The sequence below is a fragment of the Microcebus murinus genome, chromosome 14, assembly GCF_040939455.1.
Source record: "Microcebus murinus isolate Inina chromosome 14, M.murinus_Inina_mat1.0, whole genome shotgun sequence".
NCBI classification, from domain to species: Eukaryota; Metazoa; Chordata; class Mammalia; order Primates; family Cheirogaleidae; genus Microcebus; species Microcebus murinus.
The window spans coordinates 35259848-35287839 of NC_134117.1; the positions used below are offsets into that span (position 1 = coordinate 35259848).

Here is a 27992-nt window from a genome sequence, read left to right on the forward strand (position 1 = left end):
CGAGGACAAATGGCTTGAAGAGAACAAAGAGAAGTTTATTAATTTGCTGGCAAATGAGAAGATGGCAAACTCAAGTCTTAAAGTACCATAGTCCTAGCTACAAGCAGGAATACACGGCTTTTAAAGGGAGTTTTCAGCTTTGGGCTATTGCTGTGTGACTTCCAGTGGGAGCCATTGTTGGACATCATTGGACAAGGCTGTAGGGTCAAGATATCAGGGTAAAACTCTTAGTTCCTGTGGACCACACTCCCTTGTTTTGGAATATTGAACCCCTCTTGGGGGGCAGTCTTAGGATACACCTTTCCTCACAGGCAGTCCTGTGCTGATCAGCTGAAGTGGTCCACATCTACAGCCAGGAACAAATGGATGCCTCTAATTTTAAGGCCTCAGTGTCTGACTTAGACATTATTTCTTGAGAGAAGACATTTTTGTGTGGAAGTTGTTTTCTGGAACCTCTCTTTCTTTACCTATGTTTATAATTATAAGCTTAGTTTGCCAGAGAGATAATCCTAAACACTTAAAAAAATAATGTTTATCAGACCTCATTCTTATTACACTATTTCATCATATTCCATTCTAACACTATAATTCCTTCACCTTTAATTCTTAGACCAAATTTTCTCTACCTTAGCACTATTTTGGGCTGGGTAATTCTTTGCTGTGAGAGGCTCTACTGTGTACTGTAGGAATTTAGTAGCATCCCTGGCCTCTACCTACCACATGCCAGTAGCATGCTCCCACCCCTAGTGTGGCCACCAAAAATGTCCCCAGACATTGCCAAATGTCTTTAGTTTTTGAACGACAGTTACAGATAACCCATAATTTTTTAGCTCAAGTATCTCCAATGAAATATTTTAGACATTTTTCTGAAATTCAAATTTAACATATTGTTAAATTCAAATTTAACAAACTGAACATATTTTTTTAATTTGCTTACTCTGGTAGTGTACCTGGGGGCAAGATCTCTCCTGATTGAGACTCAACGGTCTAGAGTTAAATGCAAGTGTTTTACCAATTGCAATGAGTGTATTGCTTTTGTTATTGGTTTGTTTTTGAGCCTACCCTTCATCGTTTGCAATTATAATGAATATCTTCTTTTGAACCAGATGCTAGAGTGCAGGATCCAATTAGATGGATCTTGAACTGATAAAAAACTAAAGAAGATGGTTCTGGAACTTGATAGAAAATTAAAGAAGTCTTTAGAATTCAGTCAGGGAAGAAAGAGCTTAGAGTATAAAGCTAACAACAACAGTAGCAGAGAAACAATGAGAGTGAAGAGTTCTGTGCACACAAATTAGTTAAAAGAGGTTACAAAAGAGGCGACCAGGGGTTACAAAAGATTGCATAAGAGAGTGAAGTACCCTATGGAAATAACATTAATGTTCTTCTTAGTCAATGGGAAGACTCTTAAATGTCTTAAGAGACTAAAGTAATGCAAAGTCAAACCAAGCCAAAGAGGAAGTCAGCTGCAATCTTAGTGGGTATTGCAGACTTCCATCTCCTCTGGGCAGAAGAATTAGCAAATTCTTAAACTCCTGGGAGGTTGAACTCTGTGCCAACTCCATAGTAGAGTATGTGATTTTTGTTATAATAATAGCTTAGTATATCTATCAGTGGAATAGGAAAAATTTCCCTGAATATTTATAGGCATGGTCCCTGGACCCCAATCTCTGACCACTAAAGAATATCAACTGATTGGGGATCACCTGAATTTGTTTATGGGTGTGTGGGTGGGTGGGTGTTTCATTTCTGGGAAAGTTTGATATGATTGTGTTAAGTTCAGAAAAAAATGTGTGAATAACTGGTATTTTATGTAGTGTATAAAATGTTTGCAATCTTTAAGAGATTTGTGTATTAGCATGTTTGACCAAATAAATTGATGATTCAATTTAAAATGTGTAATAGAGTAATTGATTTTCGACTTAACGATTTTTAAATTGAACATTATAAAATAAGGTGGCTAAATTTTTAAATAGAACTATAATAATTAAGACAAGATTTATGATATTAGTAAGTTTAATTTATTAGTTTAAAAGACTGCTTAAGTAGCTGGAAAAGCATTACTTGTTTGCGTGAACTAAAATAAAATCTTAAGCTCCCCAGCCAAATGAATGACCTCCTCTTGCCCAAGGGGACCCCAGAAAAATATTAAAGCTGAGTTGCTGGGCATGAGGAGAAGGGAGGTCAGACATGCCTAATATGTTCCCTCTGTTTGGGAGTTATTCTTTGTAACAATAAGATACTGGATCATTAATAGGATTAACACCATGCAAGATAAAGCTTAAACTATACCTGCAGACCATCAATTTACTTAATAGATCACCTGATCACTTGAGTCTTTGGCAAATATTCTGTGGCTCGTCTTTGATGAGAATGTTATGTAGATAGCAAGGGATTCCAGGTCTCCTAGGTATGGAAGTGGGCCCCACCCCCCACTCCACCCCTGTCCTGGTGCCACCACACCTTAATCTTGACCCCAGTAACTGCCATTCCTGAAGGAAGAGGGAACATCCTAGAATCTGCCAATCAAAACTTAGCTCACCAACTCCAAAAGAATGCAGAGGACTCAGCTTTCAGAGAGGCTCATGGGAGACCCACATGCATAGTAAGCCTCAGGCCATGTGATTACCAACTATCGTATCAAAGTGGTTCCGTGGTGATGTCTGAGCTACAAGGGAGGTCCGAATCCGGACACTATAGAACAAAAGACTGTGACCATAATGAAGCCCCCTCTCTTGCCCTCTTTTGCTAGGACGATGGGTCCGGTTGCCATCTGTATCTATAATCTATATAGAGCGTATGCTCTATAATCCCATCTTTTTCTCCACAATAAACTTCATTTTCGTGCTTGCCTTACTTTGGTGCATCTGGTTATTCTTTGGCCAGGAGTGCACCAAGAAACGACATTTCAGACCCTGAAGCCTGACAAATAGACTTCCTTATCCTAACATAACATTCTAAGCCTTTAGACAAACCTTCATTTCTTTAATCAATTACAATCAAAGAATCTTTAAACCCACCCCCTGCTTCAAGATGTCCCACCTTTGCAGGCCAAACCAATGTATGCCTTTTATGTATTGATTTATGACTGTACGTGTAATTATTGTCTCCCTAAGAGGTGTCAAACCAAACTTTAACCCAAATCACAGCGGGACCACATGCTCAAGTCTCCTTGGGAGCGGCTCTCTGGGCCAGGGTTGCACATATTTGACTCAGAATAAACCTCTTTAAATTATTTTACAGAGTTTGGGTTCTTTTCCATTAACATTAGGCTGGGAATTTTGAAGATTATTTGTCAAGCCCTTTGCCAGACATGTGTGGCTCTCACAACTGAGTTTGATGGTCACCAGTTCTTTCTCCATGACCACTGAAAACCAGATTTCAAATAGGAAATGTCCTAAACACAGTACTTAATTTTAAACCCAGAGTCCTTCCTGCCAATGTAGGAACTTTTCTCCCCCACCCCTCCCCCACCAAAACTGACTTCCTTCTTTCCTGCATGTTACCACTGGCAGAGCAAATGTGAGTCAGAAACCGGCTCCTCAGGGTTGTAACATTAGATGATACACCGCTTGGGTCATTACATGGTAAACCAATGCCTTTGTTTCATTGGGTTGGGCTCTCTCTAGAAGGTGTATTGCTACCTGCCCTGCTGAGAACGCACTCACAGGTGCTGGCTGGAAAAGCACTCATAGGACTTGCCACTGGCTTGGCTTCTAGGGACTTTTCTCTCAGCCAGGAAGGATTTTGATACTAACCAGAAATACCTCGGGAAGATTCAAAAAGCTGTAGAGTGAAGTAAGCCTGTGAGGAACCAGCATGGGAATCCTATACTCTGAGGTACGTCATCTTTCTGGAAGTAGGACCTCAAAGGTGTTAAATATTGCTCATACTTTTCAAACGTCATTTTCTATCCCTGTGAATATGTTTCTCTTTCTTCTGTGTAACTTTCTGGGTGAGCATTAAATCAGAACAAAGTAAAGTCCTGTGTATTAGTCTTTCTGATATTTTTAATATTTTAAGGGAAATTATTTTACAATTCTAAAATGTTAGCTCTATGTCAAAATTGGTATGGTACACATTTGCAGGGATAGTTTGGAGCTTGCAAAATTGTGTTCAAGTTGTGCTTTTCTCATGCCAAATACTCAGAGAAAAAGTTAAAAGAAAACAACTTGATTTTCTAAACATCCAAAAGATGAACTGGTTCTTCTATGGAACCACATGAACAGAATAATAACTTTCCACTTGGTATTAGAAAGGAAATTCACCTCTAGCAATTATTAGTAAAGACTATCACTGTGTAGAAGAGGAATAAAAGCAATATAATTTTGATATTTTGAGTATTTTCTTTTCACATCTAAGGGATACAAAATACTTTTTCCTGTATTGAAAGTAACTTATTAGAATCAAATAGATTTTTAATAGTGTTTCAAAGGAGTACAGGAGAGTAATGTTTAATCATGAGTATAAGAGGTGTAATGACATGATTATTCATAATTTACATCCTCTCCTCTCTGACAGAATTAACTGGCTAATCTGCATTCCATTACATATGCTCAAGGGAACCTCCTTGATGGTTTTGATCTTCTAGTTTTAAAGGCAGTTTATTTGCAATTATTTCTAATGCCGTGTGTGTGTGTGTGTGTGTGTGTGTGTATTTCTATAGTAAAGGTACTACATGATTGGTTTATAATCCTAAGTATACTCTGAGATATATATCTGAATGATTTTAGTTTTGTGAAGAGATATGAAAATGACAAAACATGCAGTGTTCTAAAATGCCACTCTGGCAATTTCCAAACTTTAGATTGCCCAAGCGTCAGGGAGAGGAACTTGTTTGAAACATTGTTCCAAGGGCCCCCATCCTGGAGAATGTGTTTCTCTTGGTCTGTGGTAGGGTCCAGAAACATACTCCTGAAAGAGGGGCATTCCAGGTGATTCTGACTTAGGTGATCAGTTTACCACCATCCTGAGAGAAATACTACTCCAGCCTAGATCTGTTCAAACTTTAATGTGCATACTGATCACCTGAAGGTCTTATTCAAATGCACATTCTTATTCTGTTGATCTCGGCGGGACCTAAGATTATGCATTTTGGTTGCTTTCACCAGTTGCATGTAGGAATTATATGTGAATGGGGAGGGGGAATGCCTTGTCTGAGCCTCCGGTATTTTGATGGAGAAAGTCTGGGGTGGAGCCTTCCATCTGTAACTTTAAAGAAGTTGGGAAGTTCTGGAGTAATTTCTCAAATATTTAAACATAACCTATTCACCAGTTATGTACCAAGGTATGCTGTGCTTCCTGTGTAAAAACTGTGAGTCACTGATTAAGGAGAGGAAAATAGCCTGCCCCCACCCTTAGTCCTATGCTTCCTAGAAGTGTCTATTTTCTAAGAAAGTTTTAATAAAGTTCTTTTTCCCACTTGGAGTGTGGGAAGTTCCTCTAGATTAAGCACATAAGCTTATCATCTTTCCTTAGAGTACTGCATAGCGAATAGCTATGCAACATACATTTGTAAGAAAGAAGGAGAGAATGAGGGAGTATCCCAGAGTTGGCCCTAAAATCTGTACTAGAGGATAAGCTTAGAGCTCAGTGAGAGGATCAATTTTATAATAATTAACTCCAACCAGGAAAGTTAGACTTTTAAACATGGATGATTCATTTAAACCCTTCACAAAGATACTTGTTCATAATATTTACAATAATAACAAGTATTTATTTAGAGCTTATTATATACCAGGCCCTTTTTAAACCACATTATATGTATTAAGTTGTTTAATACAATAACCTTCTATATATCATTAATTTTGTAATAATTAACTCCAACCATGAAAGTTGAACTTTTAAACATGGATGATTCATTTAAACCCTTTACAAAGATACTTGTTCATAATATTTACAATAATAATGAGTATTTATTTAGGGCTTGGTATATACCAGGCCCTTTTTAAACCACATTACGTGTATTAACTTGTTTAATACAATAACCTACAAATCATTAATTTTATCCTTACTTTACAAATGAAGAAACTAAAGCAAAGATAGTAACTTGCCCAGAGTTATGTAGCTGAAAAGTAGTTACTGGCTAGAGACCACAGGCTGGGATATGAGACTTGTGTTTGCACATTCAGGGAAATTCGTCTTACATCACTGTCGAACTAAGTTGTACTTGTTATTTCAACAGAGATATCCTTCTTCAAAAAGGAGTTGGTCTTAACCACTCTGCTAATCTGCCAGTGCACTTTTGCACTAATGTAGTTCTCTTTTCCCTTAATGAAAAGAATGAATAGGTTCCAGAGACACACATTCTACCTTGCAGAGGAGAACTGCTGACATAGGACAAAAATTGGAAAGAAGGAAGATGTTGAGAGCTTAACTCAAAGAGCTCAGGGAACTTGTGCTTAGGGGACCCATAGAATCTTTTGTAGATTCTTGACCCTGTCAACTGTGGACACAGGTCTCCCAAGGAGTTTCTTGAAAATCCTATCATAATGATGTAGCCCTTTAAACTTTGGGAATATCTAATTATAATGCTAGCTATGAGCAGAGGGTGTGAAACACACACACACACACACACACACACACACACACACACACACACACACCCCTATAATGCTAGCTGTAAGCAGAGAGGTGAAACATACACACATTTACTATTCATTTTTTGGGAATGAGTCTATTTTTCACAGAAGCTGATTTTACTATAGGAAAAGGGAATATAGTTCAGAAAAGAGAAGGATTGCTTTGAAATATACAGTGTCCAGAGAGAGAGAGAGAGCAATGATAGATTGAGCAGCACTTATTAGGCAAACCGGTTGAGTTGAGGAGAACTCAGGGATAGGAATAGAGATGCAACTGAATGAAAGGCTCTTGCACTAAGCATCAAGAAAACCTAGAATTTAGTCTTGATTACGCCAGGAATTCTGTGGGATTTAGCGGGGGAAGTCATTTGAACTCTCTGGGTCACAGTTTTATAAAACAAGAGAGTCTATAAAACAGTCTATAAAACAAGAGAGCTGAAAGAGTTCTGGCTCAGCAATTAGCATTGTGTCACTCTGTGATATGGGAAAAAGGAAGGCAAAGGCAATAGGAAAAAAAATGCATCTTCCCAATCTTTACAGCTCTCTCTACCTGTCTTGTTTATATATTGAACCCCTAGCAAGTGTTTGGCATTCTACAATATATGCAAGAAGAGCATCAGGTGTTTTGATCACTCCAATTGGTTTCCTATTTTTTTCCTTATATGTTGTAAGTCACTTTACGAATTATAATGTTGTGCCAAGTCACAACATTTCAGAAAAAATGATAACTTTAATGTATGAAAAGAAACCAAGACTGACAAGATATATACATTTATTTATTCAGTTACCCATCTATTTGTTTAACCAACAATATTTATTGAGCACATACTATATTCCAGGCAAGTACTAGTTTCTGTTATATACAGATTTAGCACCCTTAATCTGAAAATTCAAACCCAAATGCTTCAAAACCCCCAATTTTTCAAGCCCCAAGATGACACAAGTGGAAAACTCCACATTTGACCTCAAGTGATGGGACACAGTTAAAATGCAGGCACCCAACAGTTTATTCAGTGTCCCCAAGGAAAAAAGACCTTCCTGGTCCCCTTTAGCTGCAATATATCTTTTGTATGCATGTCCAGGTTCCCCACACAAGCACATCCAATAAAATGACACAAGTGCAGGACACATGGAAGAGCCAACAGCAAGTTCCCCAGGATGCTCCACATGGAGACAAGATTTATGTACATTAGTCACTGTATCTTTGCTTATTCTCTGCTCTGTGGTGTAAAGATATTGTTGAAAACGTCAAAAAGGACTGCAGATATCTTTATGAGTAACAGTGATAAGAAAGAAAGGCAGCATTTGCATTTATCTATAGCACAGAAAGTCTAGCTGTTGGAGAAACTGGGCAGTGGTGTAGGTGTGAAGCATCTTACAGAAGGCTGTGGCTTTGGAATGGCCACTGTATATGACCTGAAAAAACACTATAAATTGCTAACATTCAATACTGAAAGTGATGAACAGAAGTTAATGAAAAATAGAAAACTACTGCATAAAAATGAAGATCTCAATTGTGTACTGAAAGAGGGGATCTGTCCAGGTCACAGAGAACATATGCCACTTAATGGTATGTTGATCATGAAACAAGCACAGATCTATCAGAATGAACTGAAAATTAAAGAGCTCTATGAATATTCAACAGGCTGATTGCATATATTTTAAAAAAGACATGGCATTGAAATTTTAAAGATTTGTGGTGATAATTCATCTGCTATTCATGAGGTAGCAGAGAAATTCATTGACAAGTTTGTCAAGATGATTGCCGATAAAGATCTGATGCCAGAATGGGTATATAATGCTGATGAAATAGCACTGTTTTGGTGTTATTGCCTCCAGAAAGACACTGACTACAGCAGATGAGACAGTTCCCTTAGGAATTAAGGATGCCAAGGACAGAATAAATGTGCTTGGATGTGCTAATGCAGCAGGCACACATAAGTGTCAACTTGTTATGACAGGCAAAAGCTTGCATCCTTGCTGTTTTCTAAGTGTGAATTTCTTACCAGTCCATTTTTATGCCAACGAAAAGGCATGGATCATTAGGGACATCTTTTTTGATTGTTTTCATAAACACATTGTACCAGAGGATGGTGCTTATTGCAGAGAAGCTGGACTGGATGACAACTGCAAGATTTTGTTATTCTTTAATAAATGTTATCCTCTAGCTGAAATTGTTATCAAAAATAATGTTTATGCGATGTACTTTTCCCTAAATGTGACTTCATTCATTCAGCCATGGGGCCAGGTTGTCCTTAGATCAATAAAGAGTAAATATAAACACTTTCTTGAACAGCATGCTAGCAGCTGTGAACCTAGGCATGGGCGTTCAGCATGAAGGATGCTGCATATGCTATTGCCAATGTTTGTAACATAGCAACTAATGACACAGTTGTGCATGCCTGGCACAACTTCCGGCCTGTGACTATGTTCAGTGAGGGTGATGAACAAGGCGGTTACTTTGAAGAATTCCATATGTTGAGTGAGAAAACAAAATGATGTCTGACTTCCTTTCATATACAAAAAAGATACATTCTGAGTTCATCAGTAAGCTGGAAGAAATGGATATAGAAGTTTCTAACATTGATAATGAGGCTCCAGTGCTCGGTGAGATAGCCAAAATGGTTCTGAATCAAGGTGATTGTGACAATAATGATAACGAAGGTGACACTGTTAACACTAAAGAAAAAATGCCTGTAGACAGCATGATGAAAATGTGTAACGGGCTTATTGAAGGACCAGAACAGCATGCATTCATAACAGAACAAGAAATCATGTCAGTTTATAAAATCAAAGAGAAACTTCTAAGACAAAAACCATTGTTAATGAAGCAGACGACTCTAGAAGAAACATTTTTAAAAACCATCTATCAGAGTGCCTCTTCATCCCTACAGGATCCACTCACTTCCTGGTCCCTTAACTGAATCTGATGTTTCCTCTCACCTAAAAATATAAAATATAGTATGTAGCAAACTTTTAATTAAAACACAGCGCTGTAGGTGAAGACTGAAGCCTGACGTTGTTTGTTGTTGCTGTTGTTTAACGCTGATACAGGTACTCTGCTGATGCTATTGGCTGCTTAGTTAGCCTGAATACATTATTTTAACTGTATCAATGGCATGTCATATTTTTTACTGTTAGGTACTTATAAGTGAATATGTTTAAGAAAATGAGTGCTCATTGGTAGTAAGCATATAAATTCAGGGTCAGGAACAATGGTGATGCCAAACAACATGATTGTCCACCCTGGGTGGCTGAGATAGTGGCACCTTTTTTTTCTGGTGATTCAATGTATACAAACTTTGTTTCATAATCAAAATTATTTAAAATGTTGTAGGTTTGGCATGGTGGCTCATGCCTGCAATCTTAGCACTTTTGGAGGCTGAGGCAGAAGGATTGCTTGAGCCCAGGAGTTCAAAACCAGCCTGGTCAATGTAACTAGACTCTATCTCTACAAAAAAAAAAAAAAAAAAAAGAAAGAAAGAAAAAGAAAAGAAAAAAGAAAAATTAGTCAGGTGTAATGGCACATGCCTATAGTCCTAGCTACTCAGGAAGCCAAAACAAGAGGATCCCCAGAGCTCAGGAATTGGAGGTTACAGTGAGCAAAGTTCATGCCGCTACACTCCAGCCTGGGTAACAAAGCAAGTCCCCATTTAAAACAAACAACCAAACATAAAAATTAAAAATTAAAAAATTACATAAAATTAACTACAGACTATGTTTATAAGGGGTTTATAAAACATAAATGAATTTCATGTTTAGAATTGGGTCCATCCTCAAGATATTTGATTATGCAAATATTCCCAAATTGAAAAAAATCAGAAATCTAAAACAGTGCTGATCTTAAGCATTTTGGATAAAGGATATTCAACCTGTAGTGGTAAATAGAGAAGTGGTCCCTAACCTCTTGGAGCTAATAATGTAAAAAAACAAAAAACAAACCCCACAAAAATCTAATATACACATAAAAAAGTAATTATAAATGGTGCAAAGAAAAATCAAAGAAACAACAAGATAATGAGAGAGGATATGAGAGGGGTGAGTAGGAGTATATATATTTAACTTCAACCTGAAAGGCTCCTCTTAGGTAGTGACATAAGAACTGAGTTTTGCAGAATAAGAATCTAGTAATGTGAGGCTTGAGAAAAGAGCATACCAGGCAGAGGGAATGTTTGTGAGAATCTGACGCACAAGAAGCGGGGCCTGTTGGAATAACTGACTGAGTGCTGTATGAAGAATGCGCTGGTAAAAGCAGTTCCTCCAGGTGCAGGCAATAGAGGGTATGTAAATTCTATCTATACAGAATTTAAAGACTAATAAAACTGACTAAAAGTTGATTTGCTTTTTATGATCACCATGCCCCAGTAATTCTAAACAACATCAGTTTAGAATGTCAGTTAAACATCATCTTCCCCACCCTTGGGTATCCATTGTTTAACAGAAAGTTCTGGTGCTCAGAGGCCCTGAGGGTCCCAAGGGTTGAGGTCAGAGAGGTTGTCAGGGGCCAGATAGTGCAGGTCTTGTAGGCCAAGAAAAAAAAAATTTAGATTTTATTCTAAACATGATGGGAAGCATTATAGGATTTTAAGAAAGGAGAATAACAGGACCCAATTAGTGTTGAAAAAGGTTACTTTGATAGCATGGGAGAATAAGTGAGAGAGACACAAGAGGAGAAGCTGGGAGCCTGGAAAGAAGCTGTTGCAATAATAGCTCAGGGTGACAATGGGTGACGATGATGGTTGTATTATCCTGGTGGATGAATTTTAGATACATTTTTAACTGATAAATTTCCTGGTTTATAGGTTGGAGGTGAAGGAAAGTAAGAAATTAAAGTTGATACGCGGGGTTCTGCCTTAGGCTAGCCAGTGGATGCTGATTGGTGCTGGTGACATGGGCACTGAGAGAGGGACAGAGGGATGGACGAGACTCAGAGTTCTATTTGGATGTGGTGCATTGGAGATACTTGCGAGACATTGGGTGGGGACAGAAGACGGATACAGGAACATACCTTGAGGAGAGACTAGTGCAAGAGGTAATAATTTAGGAGGCATCTGTATATACCTGGTATTTAAAGCCATGGGAAAGGATGAGTTCAGGTAGAGAAAAATGTAGAGAAAGGGGAGGTGGTTTTGAAAGAGACTTCAGGAAATATTACAGAGCAATCTGGCTCCCAGAGCATCTCTGGAGCTTGTTAACACTCAACAAACATCTCTTGTCAAATGGGAAATAATTTTTGGACACATCCCTTTTTATTCTAGAAGTGAAAACTTAAGGAGTTCCAACTTTTATATAGGAAGTTAGCTAATCAGTATGAAGAGTGGTAAGTAAAGAGAAAATTGAGTTTCTTAAGTTTTATGAAAGAAAAGGATGGGGCAAAATTGCTTATGTCCCAGAAGTTCTGTTTGTCTAAGAGTCCAAAGCAGGATGTATAGTGGTTAAGAAACCAGCCGTTGGGGTCAGAAAGACTAAGGTTCAAATTCCAGCTCCACTAATAGCAAGGAGAAAGGGGGAGAGAAAAAAACTCCCCAAGAAACTTGTTTTCTAAGTGGGAAAAATAAGTGATTTTATTTGAATATGCATTCTGCAAGATAAACTAAGACTTCATTGCATATGTTTGCATATGTATATTACAATAACAAATGATTTTCAGCTAAACAAACAAGGGTTTTCTTTAATCTACTGAAGAAATTCCGCTGGATGTTTTAAAGGACAATCTAGATTATTTGAGATGAAGTAAGAAAGCACTGAAGATCTCTTATTTTTAACTATGTAAATTCCATAGACTCTAAGCAACAATTATTTTAATTAGAAGTCTGTACTGCTTGCTTATATAAACAGCTCTTAATACATAGTTCCCCTAATCTTAAAACTATTAAGATTAGAAATGTCTTTTTAGAAAAACCTCTGAAAAAGAGATGAGAGTGGGAAGTGTTTGCTTTTTGGAAATCCAGAAAGTACTACAACAAAATGATTTGCATACTAATTAACTTGGAAGTATTAAAACTAAATTTCTAAACTTAAGGTAGAACATGTCAAAACCCTGCTGAAGTTTCCTATCAAACATAGAATAAAAGCTGAAGTCCTGACCGTGGCCTACAAGGTCTCATGTTCCTTGGTCCTGGTTACTTCTCAGATTTCCTGCCACTCCTCTTGCTCCTGCAGCTACACTGACCTACCTTCCTGCTACTCCTGGGACATAGCAAACGAAATGCTTGTCTAAAGGCTTTGGCATTTGGGTTCCCTTTGTCTAGGAGTTTCTTCCCCCTGCAAGTTACCTGGCTCACTCCATCACTTAAGACAGATCACAGACCCCTGTTCGAATATCATCTTCAAGAGATCTAAAAGAGTAGACTCGCCATTCTCTATGTATCCTTTTATTGTGCTTTACTTTTCTTTATAGTATTATAATTTTTTAAAACTTCTAGTTTGTTAGACGAAACTTGAATTATTTGGGAGTTCCAGGTATTATGATTTTTATGATTCCCAGTTTGCAGGATGCTGAAGAGGAAGGTATAATGATAGCTTCCCTGCCCTAAATGTCAGTTTAATAAACATGAGTCTAACTTGTAGAAAATAGTATGGTAGGTTATATGAAAGTTACAAGAATGTGAAAAATAAAATACTTGTTTTCTCCAAAGAGTTTATCTGGGTCATAAGACCAGACACAAATAACTCTCCTAGTCAATCTTGTTGGAAATTCTAGGAAATTTGTAATTTATTACAGCTCAACTTTCCTGTGTTTACAGTCAAATTTATTTTAAATAGACTTCATAGTGATAACCAAAACTTATTTGTGACACTGAAATAATACCAATAATCCTGGCATCCTAATGTCCACATTCTTTTCTGGTTAATTGGCACCACCAAGGCAAAAACTTTGAGGGGTAGAAAAACATTGTCATTGGCAGGTGTGGTGGCTCACGTCTGTAATCCTAGCACTGTGGGAGGCTGAGTTGGGAGGATCACTGGAGGTCAGGAGTGTGAGACCAGCCTGAGCAAGAGTGAGACCCTGTCTCTATTAAAAACAAATGAACATAAAAGAAAACATTGTCATTGACTTGATGCATGAGCAGATCACATGAATCTTCAGGATCAAACAAACATTGATACAAAGGCAATGTTACTCTCTAACATGTTTAAGATTAGGTGTGATGAGGAACCTAAGAGGGTTTTAGCACTATTTATGACTGGCTTTGTGGCTTTACCATCAACTGACCTTCGGTAGGCATCAGGATCCTATTGCAGCCTAAAACAAGGTGGGATGGAGTCTGTCTAGCAACCTCAGAACTTCCTATTTCTGTATATATGAATATGAAGCTTTCCTCCACAGAGCAGTCAAAAATCAAGGAGTTGAGAGTGAGAGTTGATTATAGGAAAACAAGGTGAGGTGGATGACAGGCAAGAGAAGAAGGTTTTATAGAGCAGACTTCCTTGAGGAAGGTAAATGAAGAAGGGCGCAAGAAACAGTGGCTTTGGAGCTGCACTCTAAGGGAAGTCAGCCTCTGCCCAGGAAGTGGTGGTGACTCTTCAACATAAAATACGAAAGTCATTATACATTTGGATGAAGGACCAGAGAGAAAAAAAATTATCCTCGGTATGTGTATGACCCAAAACAGAATAAAAAAAATGTTCGTAAGTATGTTATTTAAACTACAGTCAGCTTGAATTGGTTTTTGAAAGCCAATTTTGCTCAACTCTGAGTTCAGTGTCCTCTCCTTGGTAGCTTAAAATTATCCAGGTGGGGGTAGTTGCACCAATGAAAGTGAGGAACACCACAAAGAAAGTTTTATTTCTCCTCCTTTTGGAGAACTTGGTGTTACCCAGTTATGAGTACACAACTTCTTCCCCTCTACCACGCCTACCTCCTTGGTGGTCTGAGGTAAGCAATAGAGGAATACCAGGGCTTCTTATTTGCCAGTTTCTAGAATCTAGAACCCACCCTTCCTCCATCTTCTCTCCTGATCACTGGAGGTGAAGGCTTTCTGGTCTGTGACCTCAGATCTTCTGATGTTCTGGAGTCTGAGGTACAGAAATGGGGTTTCTTTGGCTTCCTGGTAATGAAAGTAACATCGTGTTCCCAAGAAGACATAGGAGAAAGACTAGAAAAGAGAGATACATGGTTCCCTGCTTGAGTTTTCCCCTTTGCTCCTGTTCATGAGGAACTATGACTATCCCTCATGATCCAACCATTGCTGGAAACTTCCTTCATGTTACATAAAGGTTAAGTGGACCTAACACAATCTTTAAAAAAGATTTGTCTTCAAGAAGAATTTACTAAGGAATTTATAAATCACAGTATGTGAAAAAATAAGTCATCAGAAAGAAAGGCTTGGGATTAATTGTATAAATCAAATAAAATCCAATAGGTGTTTATTATCATTCTCCAAGAAGTCTCAATCTGAGGAAGAAAAAAAATCTTCTTTCTTTTTCTGAGAAGACATTTCACTAATGTACAAGGCTCTTTACTGAATCATTTTGCTTCGAAAACCATAAATCCTCCTCAGAAATTTATATGGAGCATTTTAAATGAGTGGAGCTTTAGCCTGGAGATGGCCAATGAGCGATGAATCAGTTCCTCTGAGCCTCAGGCAAAGTTCTACATGGTTTTTCCTTAGATTGGGGGTTATGGAGACTCCATTACACTTCAGGGGAAACAACACTGAAAAGTGGGGGTAATTGGGGGAAGCTTTGCTTTTAGAGACATCTATAATGGTAGGATATTTCTATATTATTCAAATAATGCCTAGTGTTTTTCCAGCTGTGATATCTATTATACTTGGAGCAGTGCAAAACATGATTATGTTAAGCAATCCATACAGTTAATCATCAACATGCTGATTATTTTAGGTAATCATCACCATGCCTGGTGTGTCATGTGCTAGCCACAGACATTTCTTAAATTTTAGTGCCTGGACAAGTAGGATGGAAAGTGGACAGGGTGGGACTTCAGCACCAAGTTATTGGCCATTTTTAAAGCCAGACATGTGGGAAGGCTAAAGGACACAAAAAGTTGTATTTTAATAGTCCAAGGTTCCAGAATTTTGAATGCTCCTTAGCTAATCTGAGTTTAACAGTTGCAATGTTACATTATGGCTTTCTTTCCATCATGAGGGCGTGTTTCTTTTACCTGTCCAGATGTTCTCAGCCCTCACTGTGCATCAGATCACCAGGGAACTTTCAAACAGCACTAATGCCCCCACTCTATTCCTACAGATTCTTATTTAATGGATCAATAGTGGGGCCTGGGCCATGCTATTAAAAGTGCCATAATACTTAGCTAGGGTTGAGAACCATTGAGGTAGAATATTGACCTGCTTCTCACCTGATGTATCACCTTCTAAACCTTAACTCCTTCCCTAACTACACTTCCCAGCCATGTCGGGTGGATCAGTCTGTCAATCAACAAACGGCTTTTATCCATGTTATAGGTGCTCCACCCTGGGCGAGTCTAACTTCAGGAAGGTGGCAATCTAATTAGGGAAACTAGACTTCATCCACTGGAAAAAGGCCAATGAGCTGCTTGGGGTTCTGTATACTTCTCAGTGCAAGTAAGAGAGATGAGGGAGATGTCTTAGAGATGAACCATGTGCTGGGCCTTGAAGAATAGATAGCATCATTTGCAAGGCATAAAGGTGGCAAGCAGGTACCCCAAATGTTGGAGTGAGGAGCCTGGTTTCATCAGAGATGTGAGAGTTTGCAGGGATTTATACACAGCTGGCCCAAAGAGAGGGGGCTTGGGAAACCAGGCAAAAATCACAGACATCTCACTGTCTAGGAAATGAGGCACCTTATGTTCAATTCCAGCAATGTTAAGTGCAATCTAAAAACATAAAACAAGATGATGTGATAGAGAGTGCCTGGGCTGGGAGACAGTGACTGAGTGGGCAGGGAAGGCTCCCTAAGGAAGTGACATCTGGGCTGACACCCACTCTGGCCTAGCAGCCAGCCAGCCGTTACAGCTCACAAGCAAGCACGAATACCCAAAGACAGAAATGAACATGGAATGCTCCAGAAATAGCTGGAATGTTGGGAGCAAAGGGGAGAGTGATAGATGGGGTTGAAGAACAAGGTTGTTTATCAGTGAGCTCTGTTAATGCTGTGTCTAGTTTTTCTTGTTGTGCAGAGCACAGTCTAGGGAGCACTGCTCATGGGTTAGTCTGTGTGAACTCCTGCACGCTGTTGATAAATAGTCCTTCTCTTCAATCTCCTCCTCACCTACCACTCTACCTTCCTCTGCGCCTCCAGTGGAATCTGACTGTTGCCAAAGATCATCGTACCCTCTCTAGGGGTGGTTGCTGCTTTAGTCTACTCCTTCTACCATTGCCACTTTTTGACCACAGCTCCATTTCTTGGAATCCTTGCTTATGAGCTTCCTCTATCCTCTTCTCGCTTCTGTCCACCATGCTCCAGGACCCACTTGCACCTTCCTGAAGCACAAGTACCCTTTTCCTTCTGTCCCCTGGGGTCAGGTCATTTCTACTCCAAATCAGCCACCCAACATGGCTGCTCTTGACTTCTCCTGGTCAGAGTTTATCTGTAAAAGCTCATAACTTCTTATCTGCTTTTTCATAAGCACCCTGTCCATCTTCATTGGTTATGCTTTTTTTTAAAGACAAATATTATATGTATATATAAAGTAAGTATATTATGTTGTGTGTGTGTCTGATATATTTTTAGAACGTAGAAACAACTCTTAATCTTCCAGGGGAAAGTTTGCATAACTAAAAGAGGATTTTGGCAGCACAATGTACCAGTAGCTACTGGCACTATGATAACACAATGTTTTTTTATTTTTATCAATAGCATTTATTCAATACTTAATATGTGTCATGTATTTTGCCATCCACCTTGCATGCAATATCTTACTTGATACTTACAACATCCTTATGGATTAGATACATACTGTTTTTCTGTTTTACAGAAGAGGAAATTTAGATACAGAAGGTAATTTATTTGTTCAAAACCACACAGCCAGGAGATTTGATACTCAAACTCTTTTTTTTTTTGATGGTTATGCTTTAATAATTATAAGAGTAGCTAACATTATTATGAGGGTTTAATATGAGTCAGATCTTAGTGAAGTGCTTCCTCTACACAGTCACATTTAATTCTTTCTGTGACCTCATAAAAAAGGCATGATTATTAAATGCAGAAGAAGAGTGAGCACAAAAAGTTTAGGTAAGTTGTCCAAATATTAATAACACAGTTGATAAGTGGTGGAGTTGAGACTGGAGCACAGCAAGTTTGCTTTCAGAGCCTGTGTTTGCAACGACTTGGCAACATCACTTTGCCTGCAAATGTGCAGAACATTGGCTGGACCTTGCTACCCACCCTCTCTGTAGTTGCCAGCTTTCACTGGCAGCTTTCACCGCCAAATTTAGCACAATTCCTCTCCAATCACAGCCTCGAATTCTTCACTGGTAATGCACTCAGGCCCTGTATTCTCCCATCCGCCCTATCATTGTATGAAAATTGGTCTCTAGATAGCCTTCATTATCAAATCCAGTGATCTTTCTGTCTTTTTGAAACTTTCCCTCCTTTGTCTTAAGGTCATATCTTTTCCTGGTTTCTCCTGCAGCTTCTCTGACCACTATTTCCTATCTCTTGGCAGATATTGCTAAGTCAGTTTGGAGAAAGAATCCGGGTATATAACCAAGCATCAGTAATCCAATGCTAGAAGGGGACTGACCACTATCCTAAGAGTGTAGACTGTAGCTTAACGTTACAGACAAGTCTCAAACACATAGTCTGGAGCTGGAAGATATTTTGAAGGCTGATTTTCAAGGCTGAAGTAATTAGAGCCAGAATGTACCCATTCTGCAGTCATTTCCCTTGATTTAACTCTTGGCCCTGCCAGTTATGAGCTGTATGACTTTGAGCAAAGAATACAACTTTTCTTAGTTTCATCTGTGCAAAATGAGTATAATATTACTACTTGCCTTACAGGGTCGTTGTGAGGATTAAGTTGAATAACTGAGGTACCCAATAAGTGTTAGTTCATCTTATAATTTATGCATTCACTTATTTACTCACCAAGTGTATACTGAGTGTCCACCATGTGTCAGGTATTATATTGGGTGCTGGGGATACGGTGACGAACAAGTACAGACACAATACCTGCTCTCATGGAGTTTACAGTCTAGTTGGGAGGATGGTTGTTAACAACACACAAAGCTTTATTTACTTGATAAAGTAAATAAAGTAAGCACTTGACTTTATTTACAGTAAGTAAATACTTGATCTTATTTACAGATCGAGGCTGTGGATAAGGGAGTGGTAGGAGATGAAGTTGGCAAGACAGGATGTGCAAGGTTTGAACAATCACGTGAGGCAGCTTGAGGACAGCATCCTAATCCAATTCACCAGGGAAGTGACATGCAGCTTCTGTGTCTGAAGAACGGATTGGAGGCCCGATGTGTGAGATAGGGAGATGTAAGGCCAGTTATGGCTAGTTTTGCAATAGTCCTGGTGAGAATGATGATCAGAACTAGTACTTTAGCAGTGAGGTGGAACAGAAGGGCTCTGAGAGTATTAGGGAATCAATACTCATGATGATTTCCCAAGTGTCTTTCCTCTACACTCAGGGTGCCTCCAAATTCCAGGAATTTCAGGGCCCAAAAGGGATTCATAATAGCTCAACCTGAATGAACAGCCCCTCCCGTTTTTCATTCCTAGTTTGTCAACAAGCACTTGTCTATTGCACGGCCCTTCTGTCAGTGCTTTTCTAACGCTGAGCTGCCCCCTAGTGGAAACTGAGGGTTCATAACAGCATAGAATGTTTTCAGCAGTTTAGTGCAATTCTTGGCGTTAAATTACTCATGCACGGCATGGATGGATCGCATACACAATGGTGGTCCCGTAAGATTATAATGGAGCTGCCCTATACAGGTGCACCATTTTAAATTTTTATACAGTATTTTTGCTCTATCTTTCTAATGTTTAGATATGTATAAATACACAAATAGTGATCATTGTGTTACAATTGCCTACATTATTCAGTGTAGTAACATGCTATACAGGTTTGTAGCCTAGGAGCAATGGGCTATAGCACATAGCCTAGTGTACAGAAGACTACATCATACAGGTTTGTGTAGGTACACTCTATCATGTTTGCACAATGACAAAATCTCCAAACGACCCATTTCTCAGAATGTATCTTCATCATTAAGAGATGCATGGCTGTACTTGTACATCTCAACTGAGCCAGGAAGACACTCTACTTTTCAAAATCAGAAACTCTGTGTTTTAGATATAGGAACCCCAGAGCAGACTAAAGGTAAGATCGGATTAAGCACCAAGTGACTCTTGCAGGACAATTCTCCACCTTTTCCTCTTGCTCTTTTTAATTAACTCTCAGAAAAGATTTGGAGGAGCCCAAGCAGTGGGGTCTTTATCCTGGAGGGCAGGGGCCAGGCACGCAACATAGTTGAGTGAAATGGACTAAGTGCCATGTGGTAGGGAGTGGTGAGGACTGTGCAGAATTGGGGTCACTGCCACCACGTACTGGTCATGTGGTGTCCTACAGGATATGGGCCCAGTGTTACCACATCTTTCAATTTTTAACCACTTCGGTACCAGCGTCGACTATAGTCGACAGCCACAGATGAACACACACAGCGACTTTAGCCGACAGCCGTGATATGACTTTTCTAATTTTTCATTTATCAACAAAAAATTGTGAACATTTAATATAACGTAATGAAAACATATATATATATATATATATAATGTTACCTACTCTGATTTACAAGTAAAGCTGCCTATGAAGTAAAGCAAGCTTTCAGTGCTTTAAAGCTTTCCTCACCACACAAGAGCAAAACGGATTCGTCGTCAATGCACAGCACGAACCATCGTGCGGACTGTGAGTGCCGGCTGTGGGCAAGGTTTCCAGCCGGTGAGCGCCGTACCGAAGTGGTTAAGCAGAGGCTAGAAAGCCAGATTACTACATAAAATAGTACAGCTTTTTAAAATGTTGTGAAGTAATTTAAAAATTTGAGAAAAGAAAAAGAAATTTCTGTTCTCAAGGTCTTCATGGTAGAATATCAATTCCCAAATGCGTGATTAGTAATGATCACAGCTAATCACTCCATAATTAAGCTTTCGCTGGTTTGCGGTGAAATTATCTTTTAAAAAAGGACAATAAAATGAGTTTTTCCATACAGCTTAATCTATCCAATTTAAAGAGCTGCTTCCCTCTTCATGATTATATCCTTATATATATATTGTGTTTAAAACCCTTGTTTTATCTTTATTTCTTTATATTTCATGTCTTTTATGAAATAATGGTATTGTTTCTAATGCACGTAACTGGGAAGATTAAGAGTTGGTGACTTCATGTTGTCTTGTTGCATTTAGTTTTGTTTTACTTGTTATTGAAACCCAAGTGACTGGGCATCACTGCTAAGACAATCCACTGCAAGTTTTAAAGCTCTCCTGTGTTGGGATGACCCTAGACCCCAGAAGTGGTGTGGAAGATGTGTTCATAGAGACTAGAGTCCCAGAAGTCATAGCATATGAAAACTCAGGGAAACTTTTGCCTTGCTCCCTTATTTAATGATTGAAGACACTGAGACAGTGAGAGAAGTGAATAGTCCACAGTCATTCAGGGAGGTAGTAACAGAGTCACAGCTACATCTAGGTTCTCTGATACCAGACACGTGTTTCAGCTGCCCCAGTCCTTTCTACATTAGCCAGGTGGTTCCCTGAGACACTACTGTGCCCAAATGACGAAAAGCCTAGCAAAGGGAAGACATCAGTGTAATAGAAAAGGTGATTTGTATATATACTCATTTCTTTTGAAACTTGGGAACCCATGTATCATGCTCATTTCGTTTTGGGATATAGAAGTTTGTGTCTATTATGCTATTTCCTTTAGGATGTTTCTTTTATAACTAGACCTTTTGGTTTAAAAGTAAATTATAGTTCACTTGTTGTGCTATTCAGCTATGTTAAAATCTGAGTTTATTAGCAAATATACCCACTCGACATTCTCACTGGTCTGTCCCCGCTTCTGCAGCTGCTTACATACCTGCCCATACTCTAAAATGGTTTTCTCATTTTTTATTCTATGTATATGTTTCTGTGTCCTATTTCCCCAGATAAATTTCACATGGCTAAGAGTGACATATTTTATACTCTTTTTCCCCCAACACCCGAGACTAGCATGCAGTAGAGGTTTGTCTTGGTTATTAAATTAAATAATGACCAAATAATAATAACATGTGCCAGGTATTATTATAAATGCTTTATTTTACATTATCTAATAATTAAAATCAGTCTAAAAATATTTAGTGTTTGCTTACCATGTGACAAGTGCTGTGTTGAATGCTGGGGTACAAAGGTGAATCAAATGGATGTAGCCTAGCTGCATGGAGTTTATAGCCTGAACTTCAGTGCTTTTCCTATTGGTGCTGCCTCAAATCTCTCTTGAGGCATGCCAGCCTGTACATGAAACATGATTGTACATAATTAAGGAAAGAGTTGCAGTTATGTCAGTTGCTATGAAGGAGAAATACCAAATATTGGGAGTCAGAAAGGACTTCTTGGATAAAATGAAAATGAGGTTATGACATGAAGGATGAGCAAGCAGTTATTCAGAGGAAGGGATGGGAAAGTGTTTTATGTAGAAGGAGCGGTCAGAGCAGAGGCCCAGATGGAAGGTACTAACCATGGGGTATTTGTGGAGCAGAAGCCCAGAAGGGCTGGAGCAGAGGAGGAAAGTGGGTGAGATGAGGCTAAGTTAGGTCTTATTATTGAACTTCCATGGTGCTTAGCAAAGCTCTTTATAATGCTTTTTATAAACAGCATCTAATCAATTGTAGTTCATTATATATTTTGTTGTTTGTGTACTATTTGTCTAAAACCTGTCTTTCCCACCCTATTGAGTCCCTTGAGGACAGGGGACCAGGCTGTTCTTGTTCCATCACCTGGGGCTGCCCTAAACTCCTCTTGACAAGCTTATTTTATCTTTAGCAAAATCCTGCTTTTCTGATAGGCTCATCTCTCTGTGGGCACAATATGCAGTTTCCTTACTGAGTTGAATGTGTAGTGTTTCATCCATTTACTGACTTATTTGTCTATTTAATGAACATTCCTGTGTGCCAAGCAATTTAGGAAAATGTAAGAGGTTCCTTGTGGACTTACACTTGTTCTAGACTTAATGCCAGGCATAACTGAGACCAAAAATCTAATCTGCAAAGCAATATATTACAATTTGAAATCATTTAGATTTTAAGTTATTGAGTTGTAATTTTTTTTTTTTTTTTTTGCTTTTTGTGGTTTAATATGCCTGTATTTCAAAACCTGCTTCTGTTTTTCCCTACTCAGCCCATCTGCCAGGCGGCCTATCAGAATGACTTTGGGCAAGTGTGGCGGTGGGCGAAAGAGGACAACAGCTACATCAACGTTCAAGATGGCTTTAACGGAGACACGCCCCTAATCTGTGCCTGTAGGCGTGGCCACATGAGAATCATTTCCTTCCTTTTAAAAAGAAATGCTGATGTGAACCTCAAAAACCGGGTAAGGTCCTGACACATGAGTGGAGAGTGTAATTGTCTTTGGTGATTCCTTTCTCCTCCAGTCACTGGAAGGGGTGACTGTCACTTTTTTATTGCTTGTAGCTCCTAATCCCAACATTTATTGTAACCTTACTTTAGAGACACTAATGCACACCAAGAATATTTTATTAGGCTAAAAAGCACAATAAAACATAGTTCAATCAGCAGGCATATTTTGTCATTAATTATGTCTTTGTATTTCTGAAGAAGAAGAGAATGGTTCACTCATTTGGATGCATAGAGTTTCTCTCTTTCTTTTCCTCCTCTTTTCCCTTTCCCTCCTCTCTCTACCCTCTTCCTCTTCACTTTTACAGAAATAATGGGAAAGAAGTTCTGGAAAAGAAATATTGACTTCATGATGCTATTTTACTAGTTAGACTTTACCTACTATGTTAATGTCCTGACCTCTAGAAGATCCTATAATGTGCTTGTAGAATGAAAGAATGCTAATAAGAAATTTACCAAGGACAAATAAGCTTATGAACTGAAGCTATTTGAAGTTACACTGAAAGGCATAAAGAGTATATTTAAAGATGCAATATTAGCAGCTTTGGAGTCTTTAGGACCAAGTAAGAGAGGAATATGTGTCTATTGCTGTGAAAATCCTTGCAGAATCCCTTCTGAACATCCAGCATCTGCATCGTAGTGAAGGCAGCATTTAAGTTACACTGAATCAAGGTTAAAAATCATTTTTGGCAATAATTATGAATGCTCTGTCCCCACTCATGTGCATTTCTTGAGAAAACAGCCTATAGGATTCTACTTGCCCCCTCTGAGTCATTTCAAAGACCAGCTCATTGGGAATAATGAGGTATTATCAGAATATAGGTCACTTCTGGACTTTCTTGTCTGTGCTTTCTATTTTTTGTTTTGTTGGGTTTAAAAGCAAGTCATGCCTGTGCTGACTCTAACAGATACGCAGCTTAGTATAGGATGATCTCTTTAGAAAACAGCTGAGGAACCAGGTCTGTAGAGCCGAGGTGAGCAGTTGTTCCAGAAGACAGATGTCTGCGGGTCCCTGTGTTCACTAGGAAGCTGGGGAAGGGAGACATTTGACAGCCCAGGGGCAGGGCTGGGGAGGCACCCTTATCTCTGCTTTGCCAAGGAAAACCTCAGCCAGCCTGCTGGGATTCTCTGTTATTATAAAAATCATGAAAAGACATTAGTGGATATATTATATTAATAGAGATTTTACCAGAAGAAGATGCTGCACTTTTTAAAATGCATGTTTGCATTTTCTACCTTTTTTTTTTTTGAGACTGAGTCTCATGCTGATGCCCGGGCTAGAGTGCTGTGGCATCAGCCTAGCTCGCAGCAACTTCAGACTCCTGGGCTCAGCCCAGGATCCTCCTGCCTCAGCCTCCTAAGTAGCTGGGATTACAGGGATGTGCCACCATGCCCGGCTAATTTTTTCTATATATTTTTAGTTGGCCAATTAACTTCTTTCTATTTTTAGTAGAGACACTCTTGCTCAGGCTGGTTTCCTGACCTTGAGCGATCTTTCTGCCTCACCCTCCCAGAGTGCTAGGATTACAGGTGTGAGCCACTGTGCCTGGCCCATTTTTTACTTTTTAATGTTTCTAATGTTGTTGTTTTAGCATTTAATTTAAAAAAACTTCCAAATACTAATATTTGTACATTTATAATTTGAACCAGCGATTTCCCATGTCTTAAATCTGTTTATAAATTATTTCCGGAAGTACTAAGTAAAGGCCTAAAAAACAGACAAACAAAAAGCTCTGCTGGTGATTTAGAGAGCCATGCCTGTAGAAAACATGCATTCCATGAAAAGCAATTATATTAAAACATACAGAAACTTTTTTCTTTTTACGGTCTGTCAAATTGACCAAGATTAAAAAAGAAAATCAAAAGGTCAAGAAGAAAGTTTAAATTATTATCTTTCTGGAGCACATTTTGGCAGTACGATATGAAAGGTATTTTTATGCCTTTCATGCCAGGAATTCTATTTTAAGAAATGTATGCAAAGGACAAATTTAGAAATGTTGACATAGCTTTATAAATGAAGATGTTCAAGCATATTATTTATAAAAATGAAAAGTTGAAAATTTGAAATGTCCGATAGGTAGGGTTTGTCTAAATAAATTAGAGTAGCTGCATTTAATAGAAAGGCATGCAGCCATTACAATCATATGTTTAAAGATATTGAGTGGCATGGAAAATTTGCATATTCTAAATGTGCATTTCTAAACTGAAAAAAAGCAAGGTAAGATTTTGCATACAATATGATCCTACATTTTAAAATTCTATTTGTATGTATTTTAAAAGACTGGAAGACTATACAGCAAAATGTCAATAGTTAACTCTAGGCCATTTGATAATGGGTGATTTTAAACTCTGTCATTATATTCTTGTTTGATTTCTAAAATTTTTACAGATAACATAAATATCTTGATATTTAGAAAAAAAAAAGTGTTCTTATTTAGAAACAGTACCTCCCCTGAGTGAAAACTAACCTCTCTTCTCTCTCTTGCTCTCCCTCTCCTCTTAAGATTTGATTACTAGTTCAATGACCACAGCCTGCTTTGCATTATACTTACTTGTGCATGTTTCTATCCACCTTTGATCCTGAGGCTCTGAAGTTCACATCTCCTACAACCTCTAAAATCTTACATCTATTACCTGATAAATATTCACATATTTGAAGAATACAGTTGAGTTCCCTGTATTCTTCTAGCCTGTGTGCATGAAGGAACATGGACAAATTGCCACGTAGTTAAAATTTTCCTATGAACAAACCATAAAATGGATAATCGTACACCATCAATGACTAAAGAATAACAATTGCTTTTCATACTAAATTCAATCCTGTGTTTATATCTCAATGTATTTTTTTTCCAAAAACTGAAATGAGTGGTGAGAATTTGTCTTCCAATGATTTATGCTTCGTGCATTTCGCCTTTGTTGTCTTCCAGAGGCCCTTCCTCAGCTTTTCCTTTAGACTGGACAGTGTTCAATATTCTGGTCAATGGAAATGTGTTTATGGATCAGATGTACCCCCACAGAAAGAGATGCCATGGGTACCACAAAAATAAAAAGCACGAACTAAACTTTTTGAGCTGATAATCTGAAAATATGAAATCGGAAACAAAATGCTTTATTAGTAAAGAGTCCTTTTCTTAATTTTTAGAAAGAGAGAACCTGCTTGCATTATGCTGTGAAGAAAAAATTTACCTTCATAGACTATCTACTCATCATCCTCTTAATGCCTGTCCTGCTTATTGGGTATTTCCTCATGGTGAGTACAACACTAGCTACTAGCTAGAGCGGAGGGTAAATGTGGAGATCAATGCTGTGACTCGTGGAGTTCTGCTAGACCAGTGAGATGTTGTAAGGAAATAATAACAAAGCCAGTCCTTGGTTTGTGTTCCATAAATGACATTTTCACCATACATGCACCATTATGATGGATGTAAAGCAAGAAGAAAGGTAGCACGAAGAGTTAATCAATGGTAATATAATCTATGCAGTGTGTACTTAAGAAAAATAATTTAATCTTAACTAAGAATATTCTGATAGAAGCAGAAAAATCATGAACATTAAACAAAAATCTCCCTTCTACTATTTTTTTCTCCTTTTTTTAAAAGAAGAGTTTATGTTTGCATGCATGTATCTTTCTGAGTTTTTGCTTTTGAAGGACTCCCCTGGGGTGTGTTAAAAAACAGATCCCAAGAGTTTGCATCCAGAAACTGACAAACACAGAAGATATTTATTGAGAATTTGAAGCTCATCTTTCACCTTGGTGGATTTATTCATGCTGGAATGAATCTTTGTCAGGCAGTAATTTTCTTGATTAAAGAAAAAAATGTAGTTGGTATTGAAGTGCAGTCATTTTAGTATGGAAGCTGAAAGTTTTTTTTGTTGTTATTTGCTTTTTTCAAACAGGGTGACAGGTCTGCACTGACTCATTCGCTTTTTTCCATCTGGTTTCCCTTGTGCCCAGTTCCATATCTGAGACATGAGTCACAAGATCCATAATTTACTCTAGTTAAATGACTAAACTTCCTCCTCTTTGTAGCTAATGGACCATGGGTGTTAGTTATCCCTGTTAACGTAAGCTCCAGAACAAGTCTACTGGTTGGAATGTTACCTCCTTGGGTATTTAAATGTTACAGATTTTGAGAAACTATAATTAAATACAGCAATGTTGATTTTGATATTCAGATGCATGGGAGAAAGAGAGAGAAAGAAAATTTTAATTCACTGATAAACACATAACCTGCTTATATACTCTTGAAGAGTTCTTGAAAAATTCATCATGCATTTAGCACATAACATTTGAATATTTGTAGTTTTGTGGCAAGGGAAAATATGTCATTCGTTTATAAAGTTTTTTTAGTGATTCTGAAGACAAAAAAAAATCACAACTATGATTAGCAAGGCTCATTCAGACTCTTTTGACACATAATTCTGCTTTCTAAGATGGTCCAATGTTTAAAGGCCAGAGGCCTGGTCAAATATACTATCTGTAATGAGTAGCCTGGTTCTAATTGCACATGTATGCTATTTATCAATGGGGCCTGAAATTGTAAATTTGTGATGCATAGGAAATAAGAGACAGGAGAGAAAACTGGCTGGAGCTTCCCAGGTGAGGACGGCGTGAACTCAGGGCTATGCCCACCGGAGCAAGCAGAGCTTTGCTTCTTCCAGCCACAGGATGTTGGGGGAGGGCCCCGATTGGCATGTGGTCAGATCTCAGGGGACCAGGAAGGAAAACTGGATTTCTGAGGCACCCTTGTTGATTTCATTCATTTGTTCAATCCTTCAACATCTATTTGTTATGGACCTACTATGTGCCAGACACTGTACTAGGTGTTAGGAGCACGACAAACAAAGC

At 38.4% G+C, this 27992-nt stretch overlaps 1 protein-coding gene across 1 annotated transcript in view; it reads left to right on the plus strand.

Annotated features, from left to right (window-relative positions):
* Nucleotides 1-3490: 3490 nt before the first annotated feature.
* The window catches only part of ANKRD22 (ankyrin repeat domain 22), a 29250-nt gene continuing 4748 nt past the window's right edge, over nt 3491-27992 (plus strand). Inside the window, exons 1-3 of the mRNA XM_012765026.3 lie at nt 3491-3840; nt 22908-23099; nt 26286-26393. Coding sequence (XP_012620480.1) covers nt 3820-3840; nt 22908-23099; nt 26286-26393 — 321 coding nt within the window. The 5' untranslated portion in view covers nt 3491-3819. The remainder of the gene's footprint in view (nt 3841-22907; nt 23100-26285; nt 26394-27992) is intronic.